At 38.9% G+C, this 16,456-nt stretch overlaps 1 protein-coding gene across 8 annotated transcripts in view; it reads right to left on the reverse strand.

The window, feature by feature from the left end:
* The window catches only part of PSIP1 (PC4 and SRSF1 interacting protein 1), a 40,249-nt gene extending 24,382 nt beyond the window's left edge, over positions 1-15,867 (reverse strand). For 6 of the 8 annotated variants that reach the window (XR_010407789.1, XM_045882436.3, XM_045882435.3 and 3 more), the window contains exons 1-3: positions 15,690-15,866; positions 14,939-15,152; positions 11,577-11,653 (exon numbers count right to left, since the gene is read on the reverse strand). Coding sequence is in view for 7 of the 8 variants with exons in the window: in XM_045882436.3 (XP_045738392.1) it covers positions 11,577-11,653; positions 14,939-15,010 (149 nt within the window). In the remaining variant the exon portion in view is untranslated. Of the gene's footprint in view, positions 1-11,576; positions 11,654-14,938; positions 15,153-15,689 lie in introns of all 8 variants that reach the window. The other 2 variants (XM_045882434.3, XM_045882437.3) reach the window with 2 other exon arrangements.
* Positions 15,868-16,456: the final 589 nt, after the last annotated feature.

The raw sequence follows: 16,456 nt of genomic DNA on the forward strand, positions 1-16,456 counted from the left end.
TCTTAAAGGGTAGACACAAATAACTCATTAGATTTAAGTTCAAATGCTTTTATTAAATTCAGTCACAAGCTCCTAGAATCCAGTCCTGTATTAAAAAAACACTCAAGTTGCACAATGTGAAGGTACTTAATGCCACTGAATTGTACACTTAAAAATGGTTAAAATAAATTTTATGTATATAATTAAAAAATGCCCCCAAATGAAAAGAACTGTGACACAACTACATTAATCAATCCACTTAAAATGCACTCCAAATATAATTTTATTTCAAAGTAATCTGGTATAATACACAACTCATAAAATACTATTAATAAGGTATATTACTGTATGTATATATACATAGGTTTTTGGAATAAAATGTGTTACGAATTTTACTTTATTCAATGAAGGAATGAGAGGTTACAACTGGTTCGTTTGTTCATTCCTATATTCATTAAAGTCAGTCTTGTATTTGTGGTAGTTACGTCCTATAATATAAAGTCACCACAAACACTGGATTAGTGAATAACACACCACTGCCCCAGGGAAAAAACAGGGTAGGGTTCCTGTGAGCCTCTGGTGGGTCACATTTTCGTCAACCAATCAATACATAATCTTGTTTTTTTGTGTGTTTCTGTTTAAAGACACATCAACATATGTTAGGGACTCATTCACATTGAACTCACAGTCAGCAACTTACTATAACACATACTTTCTCCATACATAGCACAAAACTGCCTTCTGGCACTTAGGAACGCTAAATAGCACTTCAGCACCGTATTTGGGGGCTATAACAAAGTGCAAAAGGACCAAGGGAAAAAAAAGGACAAAAATGAAAAAACTATAGCACTACCTAGGACTGCAAAAAGGATAGTTTATAGTATAAGAGCAAAAACGAGAAGGCAAAGTACTGCCCTGGTAAGCCTCAGCTAGGAATGTGTGCATCAGATCACTCAAAATTTTTGCCATTCTGCTTGCACATGAAGGCACGGTGAGTACTGATTTGGGTATATTTTTAGTGAGCAGGCGAATTCACAAATACGGAATCTGTGAATGATGAGACTAAACGGTGTGTGTAACTGGAGATATTTTCCAGAACAGACACTTTATATCTCTTACATCAGTTGGTCCTGCAGATGTCCGTCAATTCTATAAAAGAATTCATGCACTGTACCTGTGAGTTTTTTGGTTATGCTGCTTGATATACATGTATTCTCCAAAGGAAAAGGAAAAGGAAAAGCAGATTACTCCTCCTCTAAAATGTGCTATGATTTAAGATTATAAATTATTAATTAGGTATATATCACAAATTCCTTTCCTGGTAAAATTCTTTAAGAATTAGGACCTAATGACTACAGTTAATACTCCAGTTAGAGTATTTTAGAAGGCTTTAGGATAAAATTTTAATTAAAAAGAGACTTAGAGCTCTATTTAAATATTACCAGTGCATATCAAAGTCAGCTTCATAATTTAAATTCTGTAATTTAGGAATTCTCACTGTATACATGTACTTTTGGCTGCACATTGATTAAAGCACATTTAAATCATCATTATCTCATTTGATTCCTAGTAAAAGGCTGAATTTCTGAATCATTCATTCCTACCCATCATCTCAAATGAGAAAAACTAACACATTTAGTTAAAATAGTAAAACAATTCTTCCTACATAATGTTTCAAATTCCAAGTAAATAACTTGAGTTAAATATCCATCAAAAACAAATATACTTCTAGTGAGAACAAACCAATTCAATACAAATTCTTGCAAAACCGCACAAAAACAACTCATAGAAACACAGTACCAGCAGAGACCCAGAAGCTGGGAAGAAAACTGAAGAAAGGCTGGATACTAAGCAGCAATGTACAGACACAGCACCATCCTACAGTTCAAAATGCCCAACGGGCTCCAAATCTGTGGCATCAAGAACTTCCAAAAGTGCAAGGGATCTTCAATACTTAATAAAATTATACCAAAGTATTTTGAAACTTCAAACATGGGCATTTTTAGATATGACTCTAAACCTATAAGCTATTCAAAAGAGAAGACTGATTCTACCACGATGTTATTTAGTGTATAAAGGTTTGACAGTTCATTTTACGTGGGTTATTTTTCTTTTCTTAAAACAGATAGTCCTTACTTTGCATGACAGCATGAGACTATAAAAATGACCAGGCAAAAGGGCCCTGGATGGCTCAGTTGGTTAGGCGTCTGGTTTCAGCTAAGGTCATGATAGGTCAAGATCTTAGGGTCCTGAGATTGAGCCCTCTTGTCAGGCTCCACACTCAGCAGGGCTTCTGCTTGAAGGTTCTCTCCCTTTGCTCCGCCCCCCCCATTCACACACACAGATAAATAAATCTTAAAGAAAAAAAGACATAGCAAGGCAATCTAAATTAACAAGGGGAAAAATTACGGTCGTTCCATAATTTGAAACTGTCAAAACATTAAACTCTATTATTGACAAAGACATGAAAAAATATTTATTTAGTACACTGTAATGTAAAACATTAGAAAAATTGAGATTGAAGTTTTTCTTTGTAAAAAAAAAATGTAACTCAGGAAGAATAGTTTGAACAGTGCTTACTTTTTCTGATCATATAACTCATGTATGGAGTGAGCATATTTTCTATGCCTTGGCAAATTGTCATATTCCTTTCTAAGTCTGATCAGCTTCCAACATTTTATCCTCTGCACTTCGAATGTTGTGAAATATCTGTAATGCTTTTTGTTGGCATCACTGCCTGAGACAGCTTCATCCTTTGTATTACAACCACTTTCCTCATTTATGTTGCTAAGCTTGCCTTCACCAAGTTCCTCTGGCTGCATATGCAGTCTCTCCAAATGCAGCATGTCTACATTTGAAGATTAGCTATTTCTTCTGTAACTCCACTTACATTCAGTTCAAATTTCACTTCTAGTGTTATTAATTTGTTTCTTTGCTGCACTTTCATCTTTGTTGGCCAATTCCCTATATTGTTTTTTAAAAGTAACCTGACTGGGTATATCACTGAGATAAAAATGCACCACCACCACTACATGCTGTCATCTATGCATGAATAGAAAAACAGATGCACACTGACCAATCACTAAGAGCCTTTGAAAAAAGTGACATGCTATGCATCTGTTATTTATATTCGGACTTGTGGACTGAAGAGCTAGCAGCAAATTTTGTGGTTTATGCTATTACAGTTAATATTCCAGGGTATGTGAAATTTGAATCATGTTACTGGGGGACTGGTGTTATTTAACTAAAACTTGGTAACAAAATTCATGCATACTGGGCCTGTACCCTTCTGTCCTCTTCATGCTTTGACTTCAAAATTCTATTTTTATTAGATAGTAATACTGCCACTCTTGCTTTCTTTGTGACTATATTATATCGTTACTTGGTCATGTCTTATTTGAGCTTTGTCTCACAAAGTAAGACACAGCTAGATTATTCCCATCTGAAAGATTTTTTCCAATCTGAAAGTCTTAACAGAATTCTATTCATACAATGTAATCATTTATATTTGGTCTCATTCACACCACCTTGTTTTACATATACCTTTTGATTATACTTGGATAACTGTTATTCTTACTTTTGCTGAATAGGTTTTTAAAAAAATTCTCCCCTGATCCTTCCCTAGATTCAGATTTCAAGCTCTACTTTCTTTTATTTTTACTATTATGTTCACAGTTTAGCTGACTCTTGAACAAAACAGGTTTGAACTGTGCAGGTCCACGTATGAAGGGGATTTTTTTTCTTTTTTGGCAGTGTGAATGTATTTTCTCGAGCTTACTTTATTATAAGAATACAGCATATAATACACGTACCATACAAAATATGTGCTAATTATATTATCGATAAGGCTTCCAGTCAACAGTAGGCTAGTAGTTAAGTTTTTGGGGTGTCAAAGGTATTTGCAGATTTTCAACTGCATGGAGGGTCAGCGCCTCTAACACCCACACTGTTCAAGGGTCAACTGCGTGAGTCCTACTTAAATCTGCATCTTTATCAACATACCAAAATGTAAATAACAATGCTTTTCCAAGTGAGAAAACCTTTATAACTCTAAATAGTTCACATTATGTACAGAAGGTTAAAAAATATTCACACATGAAAAGATGCTCAATATCATTAGTCATCAGTAAAATGCAAATCAAAACCACAAGATACTACCTTCACACCAACTAGGATAGCTATAATAAAAAAGACAGATAATAACAAGTCTTGGCAAAGATACTGATAAATTAAAATCCTCATACATTGCTCGTAGGAATGTTAAAATGATGCATGGCTGATTTGACAACGGTCTGGCAATTCCCGAAAGGATTAAACATAAAGTTATCATTTGACCCAGGAATTCCACTCCTACAGAAGTAAAAACACGTCCATGCAAAAACTGGTACACACAAAACTTGTATTCATAATAGCCAAAAGTAAAGACAATCCAAATGTCTATACATTGATGAATGGATAAATAAAATATGCTAGATTAATACAATGGAGTATTTGGCAAGAAAAAGTAATGAAGAACTATCACATGATACAATACAGATTAACCTTGAAAACATGATAAATGAAAAAAGCCAATCATTAAAGACCGACCACATGTTATACAGTTCCATTTATATGAAACACTCAGAACAAGGAAATAGATTAGTGACTGCTATGGTAAGACAGGAGACAGAATTGGGGAGAAATGGGAAGTATCTGCTAAAGGGCACCGGGTTTCTTCTTGGCATGATGAAAATGTTTTAAAACTGTGCTAATGGCTGCACTCCTCTCTTGTATATACTATGTATTGAATTGTACACTTTAAATGGATGAATTGCATAAGATATGCATTATATCTCAATAAAGCTGTTGAAAATATTTAGTAAGTACACATCCTACCAACAAAAACAATCCATAATTTTACCAACTATAGATAGCCACGGTTTCAGCCCACTTTTTAGCTGTATGTATACATATTAATACGTAATTTAGATGTATATGCTACATATTCAGCCATCCTTTTTCAAATTAAAATGAACATCTCTTCATGGCAATAATTACTAACAGCTACATATTATTTCACTGAATGGCTATCTCAAAACTGACTTGCCTATTGTTGGACTACCTTCTGTAACATATTTTCCATTACAAATAATGCAGCCATAATAAATATAATATTGCTCAGTCTTTGCACCTATCTTCATAACATATTCTCAGTAGAATTGCTGGGTCAAGCAGTATGCTCAAGACTAAGGAACCCCTTAATGAGACTCAAACTACGGAGGAAGAAAGAAGATTCCTCCCACATTCTCATTGTAAAAAAGAAATGATAACTATGGAACATTACCGCTATTGCTATAGTGGTAATCGTATTGCAATATATAATCAATACACCTTAAACCTTCTACATTTTTTAAAGATTGTTATTTATTTATTGAGAGAGACAGAGAGGGAGAGAGCAGGTGCTAGTTGGGGGGGGGGAGCAGCAGAGGGAGAGGGACAAGCAAACTCCGTGCTGAGCTCCAGAGCCTAACATGGAGCTCTATCTCAGGACCCTGATGATCTGAGCCAAAATCAAGAGTCAGACACTCAACCAACTGAGCCACCCAGGTGCCCCAAACTTATACAATAGTATATATGCCTACTACATTAAAAAAAAAAAAAAAGAAAAACTACAAGCACATTTCCACGTGCCCACACACACATACAGAGAATCCTCCCTGGGGATGCAATCCCACAGGTTTAATGAAGAGGGTCTTGATTATTGTTTAGACAGCCATCACTAGTCCCCAAGGGCACAACCTGATGTGGCTATGGCTCTGACTCATTCTTCAAAGCAGCCCATTTTAAAATGACATACCAAAAATAAATTAATAAAAAGTTTTAAAATTAAGATTTAAAAAATAAATAAAATGACCTACAAATCTCAAAGAAAATACATCAAAACCTTAACAGGTTTTGGGGTCATTTCTTAAAAACAGAAATAAAAATGACTTGTTTCCTTTATAGAAAACTTTTTAATTTTAACAATGAAAAGATACACGTTAATTCAGAGTTACCCATCAAATTCCAGAGGTGAAAAGGAACTTAGGTATCACCAAAATCCTCATTTCAAAGATTAGAAAACTGAAGACCAGAAGGATTAACTCATTGAAGCAAGGTCATCTAACTATTAAACAGCAGAGCCTCAACTTTGTACAGTATTCGTTAAGAGGGTTTCAGGGTTTCCTTTATTCACTATAATACAGTCTCTGAAACACCTACTAAAATACTGATACCATATCCCTGTATATATCAACTCTGACTTTAAATACCAATGTCCTCGCCCTTAAGAATCAAGGCTAATGTAAAATGTCCTAAGAAAATAGCAAATCGGGGCGCCTGGGTGGCTCAGTTGTTAAGCGTCTGCCTTCAGCTCAGGTCATGATCCCAGGGTCCTGGGATCGAGCCCCACATCGGGCTCCCTGCTCAGCGGGAGGCCTGCTTCTCCCTCTCCCACTCTCCCTGCTTGTGTTCCCTCACTCGCTGTGTCTCTCTGTCAAATAAATAAATAAAATCTTTAAAAAAAAATAGCAAATCATTAACAGTTGGCCCTTGAACAAGGTGGGGGTTTGGGATGCTGACCCTCCATACGGTCAAAAATCCCTAACTTCGTCTCCCCCTAAACTTAACTACTAATAGCCTACTGTAGACCAGAAACACACATTTTATATGTTATGTGTACAATAAAGTTAGGAAAAATGAAACATTATTTAAAAAATCATAAAGAAGAAAAAATGTATTTACAGTACTGTAAAAAGTCTGCATAAGCAGACTTGCGCAGTTCAAACCCATGTTGTTCAAGGGTCACCAGATGTATCCCTCACCAAAGCTCAATTATCACACACCTGGGGCTCTCTCCCTTTAAAGCAAAGCAGAAGTCATATGTAAAAAGTGGGAAAGCTTATCAGAGCTGAAGATACAAAGCTCAAAACTTACTTAACCGCTGCCAAGTAGTACTACTAAACAGCCCTATTTCCGAAAACACTGATTCTTACTTGCTGCTTCATTTCTCCATTATTATTAAATCACAAAATATGAAATATACTGTTTCATAACTAGGTTTTATTTTATTTTTTTTTTAAGATTTTATCTATTTGGCAGAGAGCGAGCACGCCAAGTGAGCACAAGCAGGCAGAGCGGCAGGCAGAAGCAGGCTCCCCACTGAGCAGGGAGCCTGACACTGGGTTCGGTCCCAAGGTCCTGGGACCATGACGTGAGCAAAAGGCAGACACTTACCCACTGAGCCATCCAGGCGCCCCTATAACTAGGTTTTGTAACAGCATGCATTCTTTTTTTTTATTTTAAGATTTTATTATTTGTCAGGAAGAGAGATAGAGCAAGCACAAGCAGGGGGAGCGGTAGGCAGAGCAAGCAGAGCAGGCAGGAGAAGCAGGGAGCCTGATGCAGGGCTCGATCCCAGGACCCTGGGATCATGACCTGAGCTGAAGGCAGACGCTCAACTGACTGAGCCACCCAACCGTCCCAGCATGCATTCTTTGTAACAGCAAACGATTCAAGAGACAACTCACTATATATCTACTATGTGCCATGAGCCCGCTGGTATAGAGATGAATAAACAGTATAAGGCTTATGAGAAACTATACTGTATAAAGTTCCACACCAACACCTGCAGTTAATTATGGCTAGAGTACAGAAGTTGTATAGAAGAACAAGCGAAGATGGTAAAATCCCAGCCTATGATTTCATTTCTTTATTCCTTTCTTGTGGACAGGTTACACAAAAAACTGCCACCTCCCCATTCATCCTCACTCCTAAAACTATGTATCAGGCTGGTTTTAAAACAGCCTGTGATGGATATTTTTGAAGTTCCTAGAACTGAGCCTCCAACCTCTTTGTATTAAGACAAAAATCAGTAAGGAGATAAATTCAACAAAGTAACATCTTCATTTAAATTTTCTAGACTTTAGAGACAAACCTGTGAGAGTATTTCTTAAGTAAGCAATAGCAATCAGCAAAACTCAAACTGCATTTCAAACAATTTAACACTTCTAAGTATTAATTTGTCTTTGAAAAATAATATGCTAATGTTATCTTTAGTAGCTGACATTTATTAATACATGCGAAGCACTGTTCTAAGCATTTTTCATGTAGTATGTTGTTTATACCCCAAAATTCTGAGGTAAATTATTCCCATTTTACAAATAAGGACACAAGGCTAAGTAACCTACCCAAGGTCATGTAGCAGGTAAATGGCAGTCAGAATTCATAAACGGTCTTCTGATCTAGTTGTCTTAAAACACTATATAAATGCTGGTTAATGGACAGCAAATTCATAATCAACAAATGATTTTATCTAGAGCGTACACTTTCAGTCTATCACCAAATATTTATTTAACAGCTACTATGCACCAGGCACTTATGTAAATGATGACAAACAAGATAGATAAAGGTCCCTGCTCTCCAAGCTCTTCACTTGGGGGTGAAGGAAAAAAACAATTTCACTCATCATAGCAATGAAGAAATTAAGTATGAAAAAGAGGACGTGAGCTAAGATCTAAATGACTGAAAATCTGAGGGCGTTTCCCAACAAAGAAAAAAATAAGGACGTAAGACAAGAAAAGTAGATTTACGTAACAGTGAAAAAAATGTGATGAGGTTGGAGAGGTAAGCATAGGCTAATTCATACAGTTCTTAATAAACAGCATTTATAGATAAATTTTGGGGGTCCTGTTTGTTGGTAATGTTAATTAGGAAGCCACTGAAGATTTCTGGACAGGGAAATGACATGATCTGACTAGGATATGAAGATCACTTTGACTATATATGAAGAGTGCAAACTGAAACCAAGATAGGGTTAGGACACTTTTTTAAAAAAGATTTTATTTATTTATTTATTTGTTAGAGAGCAGGGCACGAGGAGGGGGGACTCATCCTAGGACTCTGGGATCACGACCTGAGATGAAGGCAGACGCTTAACCAACTGAGCCACCCAGGCGCCCAGGTTAGGACACTCTATGGGCTGAAGCTGTAGTAGAGGAGACAGAGAAGGGTGGACAGATCATAACGTACTCTAAAAGAAAAGAATAAAACTTGCTGGCTGACTGCTAGTGGGGAGGAAGGGAAAAGACTATAATATGTAATCAAAGATAACACCACAAATTGGCTCCAGCAAAGCACTGGGTCCTTGTCAGTCTCCTTTACTAAGAATCTGTCTTGAATGTTAGTGTTAGGATACCTAGCAGATGGTCACAGTTGGTATACGTAAGGGCTCATTGTTGTCTAATATTCAAAATTTGACTGCTAGATGAATTTACTGTGAATGTTGTTAAAATGCTAAGAAAAACCAAAGTTTCCAGGTCAGAGCAAAATGAATGAAGCTCCAAAAAGGTTCTGCACTAAATTCACATTTAAAAAATATCTTTAAAAAAAACTTACTCTATAAATCAGTTATGAATAAGTATAGTTTTCCAAATGGCCATTTCTTCTCCCATGTTCTTCCTTTCCCATATCCCTAACTATAGGCTGTTAGAATAAACTCTCATATATGCAAAATCCACACTGAAAGGCTCCCAATAAACAGCATCCCAATTTGGTGGGGGGAAGGGGGTACCAAGGCAAATCATCAGAGACCTAGTTTCTAAAAATTAACCTTAAATACAAAAAAAAATCAAGTCACCAGACCAGTGGAGACACAGCAGCGCTGCCTTTCTGAAGATAAATGGTAGACTTATGACAACACTAAAGCACAAACCATCAGACGTTGAAATGAAAATTTAATATCAGTTTAATTTTACATTCTAAATCCTTGAACATATTCCAATTTCTTAAATATTAATTCATTGTCTTCCCTAATCATTCAGTATTTTGTTATTTTGTTATTAACCAAACAACGCTTAATGAAAGTTTGGTTATTTGTTGTTTTAAAATTTACAGATATTTACAACATAAAAATCTTCATTTTCAAATGCTAGGGGAGGTATAGTCATTCCTCTAAACATAACATAAACTATGTGTTCTATGAAGCTATAAGGCCACATATGAAAGTATAGAAAATCTGTCCCATTTCAGAAAAATCACATTTAAAGAATCCTAAACTTACAAAACTGAAAAAAATCTAAGGAACATCTACTCACATTACTACAGTGTTTCCAAACTTCACATGCATCAGAATCATCTGGAAGCCTTGTTAAAACAGATCACTGGGCCCCACACCCCAGTTTCTGATTCAGTAGTTGTGAGGTGGAGTCCAAGACTTTGCATGTCTAAAATTCCCATGTGATGCTGGTGCAGCTTGACCTAGGACCACACTTTGTAAACCGCTACTCAAATAGCGAGTACACAAATTTTTCATCAAAAGATAGCTTTTCCTATTAATTTTATGGGAATTTTTTACATGGTAGATTACCCTACTGAGTCAGAAATGCATCATTTCTTACAAAACTTAAGTTCTGACGTTCAGGATATACCTAAACCCGACTCAAAGTAATTATGAAGGCCGATCCAATTCTAGACTCAAAACTGCATTCAAAAAAATAATAATTATGCAACATTGTATAATACCATTAATATGACACATCCAGAATTGGCAAATCTACAGAGCGGTTGTCCAATTCTTGGGAGGAGGGAATGGAGAATAACTGCTAATGGATATGAAAATAAATGTACTAAAACCCACTGAATTACATACTTTAAACAAGTAAAACTTTATGATGTAAACTTCATCTCAATAAAGCTGTCCAAAGAAATTATGTAAAAGTTCATACGTTATCTAACATCAAACCAACTGTTGCCTTTGTAGACATGGTTAGGAACACATAATTCTAATTAGCTATATCAACAACTTTGTTTCTCCTGGCCCAAGGTAAACAAGCCCACTCTACCAAAATTATTGCAAATTTTAAACTTCAAGTCCAAAATCAGCAAAATTATATAAACAGTACTTCTAAGACTATTAAATTATAGGTATGTAGGATGTCATACACCAAATCAATGAAATAGGCCTTGGAGTAGTCCTATGCACCTAGAAGTACCAGTTCAACAATATTGGGTTGCAATTTTTGAAAGATTAATTTGCTCTACCAAATTGGTCCTCTGCCCACATATCCACCAGGGGCAGCAGGGTAGTCCCAGTGGCTCTCAGGACCACATAAATACACACGAGAGAGAACCATCCAGACTTCTTCTCACTCTTCCCATAATATACCATTTGTGTGGCTAATATCGCCAAAGCCGAAAACAAGGTGCTAGGCTGTCCTTATGAAAAGCATTTATTATACTAAATATCAATACCAAATGCCCTGTTAAGAACTTTCGTTACACACTTTTATCTATGAGTCATTCTTCGGGTAGCTGAGGGGATCCATATACATCCCCCTTTTATAATTAAGGAAACATCTATTCCAATGAAAGTTAAACCTGCAGCGTCTAATTTTTCTGCCCTAAAAATAAATTTTAAAAGGGAAACTTGGAAGACTTTTTCCAAAATTCAGAGATGATCTTAAAAGTTTCCTATTATTACTCTACTATTTTCTCTTTGAAGTAGTCTCTACTTTTCATTTTATGCTCAATGACCCTATGAAATTAACTCTGACTTGCCTTTAGAGCTAAAAAGGACTTACGTCTCATGAGTTCCAAAAAAGAAAATGGGTAGTTTGTTTGTGGGTGGTTTTACAGCTCCATCAGGAACTTCATCTACCTAAAAGAAAGATCAGAAAAATTAAAATCTTTTAAATCACACACACCTCAACACACCAGAATAAAGTGAGAACAAGACATCCAAAAAGGGTCTTATAAAAGTAGACCAGTTCTATAGGTCCTAATCCCTATCCTAGTTCTGAAACCCAAGAAGTTCTGAAACCCAAAATATTTCTCAAAATTCATTTGATGACAAAACCTGGACTGACACTAAAGCTATTTTGTCATTTCTTTTATCCACCAATGTTTCTACTGATGCTTCTCTGCAAAAATACTCTGTTAGATTACCATGTGCCATTCTAGAAGCCTAGAGGGAGCAAAATATATACTGTATGTACCATGGTTACCTCGAATTTCGATTTTTTAAACATATCTAATCCCGAGCATTTCAGATAAGGGAGCCCGAACCCGTTCAAAAATCCTAAATGATATTTCTGCAGGGAGGCTACACAAATGCCAGAGAAATGTAAAAGCAGACATTAATGAAAGTTTCAAGCAGTATTTCTCAAAGTTTGGAACACATGTTCTAGAAAGATCTTGTACCTACATGGCAGAATCAGATGAAGTTCTATTCCTTTTTCATTCATGTCTAACATATCTGTAATACTTGTTACTTTCTCTTAACAATAAAGGAAAAGCAGACAAAAAGGTAAAGCCATCAGGCAGTAATATCAAGCCAGAATTTAACATTTCCATTTTTTCATTACTTAACTTCATAATAACATTTGTGTCATAACCTTCCTAATTTCAAAGATATTTTAAAAAATCAATTAGCTTTGTTAAGAAGGGAGCAGACCATCTGAGGACCTACTAGGCTCTGTATGCATTACCATGTTGAAGAAAAGACAGTGAAAGTGATTTGACTGTTTCTCAGTCTGAAGGTTTCAGACATCAACAGAATCATTATCACCTAACACTCTTAGGGACTTTAATTTCCTCACCCATACCATCATTATACTGGTCATTTCAACCATGAGAAGGCCCCAAGAACTGTGAAAATCCTTAGGGCCCTTAAGGGATATTTTCTGTCAACCCAGTTCATTTGCTTCTTTCTGCTAGCAAACAGTTTTAAATGTGGAGCACCTACGGAGTTTAATAAATGTTAGGCAATTTTTAAAAAGTTGACTGTAAAAACAATTATTACGGAGAGAGGACTACAAGAACATGCAAAACTTAAAATTAAGGAAGTTTGAAATATAGAGACAAAACATTAAAATCAAAATACGGACAACTGTCATCTTCACAGATGATAATAAATACCCTAATCTCTCTAAAGCAAAGACATAACTTGTTAAAATTAGAGAAGATAGAAAAAGGAATGTAATTCTCGAGACACAGAATATCAAACCAAATTCAGCTGCTTCTAAAGAAAAAAAGAAGAGACAAAAATTTCCCATTCCAAGTGAACTTGTTGAACACAGAACTTATTAGAGAAGGAAAATACTCTGGCCCTCCTAAGGCTACTTATTCTGCTTGCAGTATCAACTCTTAATCATCTAACACAATGAAGCATGTGAAGAGGACAATTTGTAAGAAAAGCAGATAACTTTTTAAACGTTTTCATTTGGCTTTCAACTGTAGTGTAGCACCAAAATGTGAATACAGATATACCCTATAACCTCAGATTTTGTAACAACTCAAAATAAATAAGGATGTTAAAACCATGAAAAAAAGTATCCTGGAGAAGCCTTAAACCTGCCCAGTTTCCCTCTCCTCTATTCAAACAAGAAATCGTGTTGTGGGGTGCCTGGGTGGCTCAGTTGGTTGAGCGACTGCCTTCGGCTCAGGTCATGATCCTGGAGTCCCGGGATCGAGTCCCACATCGGGCTCCCTGCTCGGAAGGGAGTCTGCTTCTCCCTCTGACCCTCCTCCCTCTCGTGCTCTCTCTCATTCTCTCTCTCTCAAATAAATAAATAAAATCTTAAAAAAAAAAAAAAGAAATCGTGTTGTATGTACATGATTACATACTAAGGACTGTGGGGGACATGAAGAAATTCAGTTTATGTCTATTGCCCTCAAGAAGCTTACAATCTAAAAAAACAAAAAACCCTTATAATCTATTTGGAAATCAAAGCATGAACCTAAGAGTTAAAATGTTACCGCAAAGGAAATAGATTAGAGTGTCAAATATATAGATAAGAATTAGGAGTAAAGATTGTTCAAGATAAGACTTCAGTAAAAAGGTAGACTTAATAGACTGGGGAGTAAAATTCTTTCCAGGTTTAGGAAGGAAACCTGTAAGCAAGAACTGGATGGGAAAAATCAAGAGAACAGTAAACATTTTATACTTGCACAGCAGTCAGCAAACACACTACATGAGTCTCTGTAACCAATGGCTATGTTTTCTCCCAGCTGACATAATTAAAAATACAGTATTTAATTGTCTTTAAGAAACACACTCCTCAAAGGAGAATAAATTGGTGGAAATTACAACTTTAGAATTTGTATTTAAAAAAGATCTTGAGCATTCTAATCTAATGGATCTCAACAGTTTTTTGGTTCTATCATGATCTTAGAACCCGAGTCCTACCATAAGCTAACAAAAAGACCTCTTCTTCTGAAAATGGCGTTTAGGTATTAGTCTCAACTGTTAAATGTCACAAAAATCCTGGGCTTTAATTACCTCTCTGTACCACTAGATGTGAACCTAGGAATCTGGGTCTACTGCTCTTTTGCCTATGGGAAACAAAGAGGTAAAACAACTTCTTCAAGGTCATAAGGCAAACTTCACGAATACAAACGTGAAAATAAATTTACAAAAAACTTATTGTAAAATTTTCAAAAATATCCAGTCCTGAATCTCTGTATTAAACAAGCAAATCCACAAGGCCTCATCAACTACAAAACATAAAAAATCCCTATGAAACCAATTTAATCACATCTTTGACACCCAAGAGCCTGCATAAACTCCACTGATACTCTGCCTTTTACTTAAAATTTTTAAGAAGTCAATGTTCCATTAAACGGTAAACATAAAATCCAACCTTGATTATTTTCACCTACAATGGAACATTATTAACTGGCATCACGTTTAAATATTTCCTATTAAGAAAACCTGCCCAAGTCTGTCAAAAACAAACCCACAGGGAAACGCTTAAGTAGAAACACCTGGATCTTTACAATTCCACGGGAGATTCCTGGGCAAAAAGCTAAAACGAAAGGTTACAAACGAGACCAAAGGAAAGCAAGGGGGGACAAGGACTCGAGAACAGAATTAAGAGAAAGGGTAAGAAGTAGGCCCCTGAGGAAGGCAGCACCGCTAAGTGCGAAGGCTACAATCACTTACTCGAGCTGGCCAATGAGGGTAACCTTTCATCTTGGCGAAGATGAGGTCTCCGGGTTTGAAATCGCGAGTCATGTTTCGGGGGCGAGGCCGGGGGTCTGAAGCCCAGGGAGGAGGCGCGGCGGTGCGCACGGCGAGGGGATGCCGGGGGGCGGACGGGGGCCGAGGCTCCCGGGGCGGCGGGAGGGGGAAGATGCCTCCGGGCGTCCCGACGCGCCTGCGAGGGACAGCACCGAGGGCGGTTAATGCTCAGAAACCCGAAGGGAGGGGCCGCACGGGGAGGCCCGGGGGAGGGGGAGGGGAGGCCCGGGGAGGGGAGGGGAGGGGGTGGGAGAGTGAGGGGAGAGCCGCCTCCCGCTCCTCCCCCGCGAGTGCGCGGCCTCCGCAGCCCGGTAGCTACCCCTCCAGGCTTCGGCAGCTCCACCGCTCGACGACCGAAAAGACGCCACCACCTGAGGCTGAGATGCTTCTCAGCCCCCAATTCCCCTTTCTCCCGCCCCATCCTTCCTCTGGCTTTTTTCTCCGGGCTTAAGCCCCAAGAGGGAGGGGGTCTGGGGAGGGGGAAAAAGATGGCACAGGAAAGGGGAACGTCCCCCTCCCGCCCACACCCGACATCTCCCCCAACCTGCTTCCCGACGGTCGCAGCCCCGGGCCGCCCCTCGGCTCTCCCGGGCGGGCCGCGGCCACTTCCCCGCTACAGCCGGGAGCGAGGCCACTGGGGGGGGGGCGGGGCGAGTCCCCGCCGCCCGCTCACCTGCCGGGGCCGCGGGCGCTGAGGCTGCGGTGGCGGGCCGGCCGCCTCTGCCCGCGTCCACGCAAGCCACCTGCGCCACCAGCTGCCGCAGAGGCGTCTCAACGGCACCGAATCGCAACCGCCGCCGCCGCTGCCGCCGCCGTCGCTGCGCTGCTCCCGCGCGGCTCCCGCTCGGCGCCCGCTAGCACTGGGGCGGGACCAACTGCTGGCCGAGGGAGGGGGGGCAACGCAGCACCGGCCTGAGGTGCGTGGCTCGGAAGCGGAACTTCAGAAGCCGCTAGATCTCCAAGTTGGCTTTTGCCCAGCAGTTGCAGCCAAGTGCAGAGAGATACTGGGGCGAAGGAACACAGGAGTGGGCGAAAACAGCCCGGCCTGCGGCGGCTCCCCCCTGCGGTTTGCAGAGTGGTCGGGCCCGGCCCGCCCCTGCTGGCTACTCTGCGTGTGTGTATTTGTATGTGTACTGTATGTAAAAGGCGGGGAGGGAGGAAACGATTGTTGTGGACCGGGTTTGGGGGCGGGTATCCGGGCCTCCAGCCCTTGGCTGTGTGTTGGGGAGAACCTGGCAGCCTGAGCTGCATGTTCTTGCATCGTTTCCCAGGGTGGGGAGGCTTTAATGCTGCACTTGCGCGGTTTGCACCATCCATCCAAAAAAGAACTGTACAAAAACCCACAGATGCAATCGGAGCATGAGGCTGTTGCAGGGTGTGCAGCTTGTAGGCCTCTTACACCTCGCTGAATGGGCCTTTTCCTTGACATTGTAATACGAG

The sequence above is a fragment of the Mirounga angustirostris genome, unplaced genomic scaffold, assembly GCF_029215605.1.
Source record: "Mirounga angustirostris isolate CCGP_5_RB_7025 unplaced genomic scaffold, mMirAng1.0.hap1 SCAF_15, whole genome shotgun sequence".
NCBI classification, from domain to species: domain Eukaryota; kingdom Metazoa; phylum Chordata; class Mammalia; order Carnivora; family Phocidae; genus Mirounga; species Mirounga angustirostris.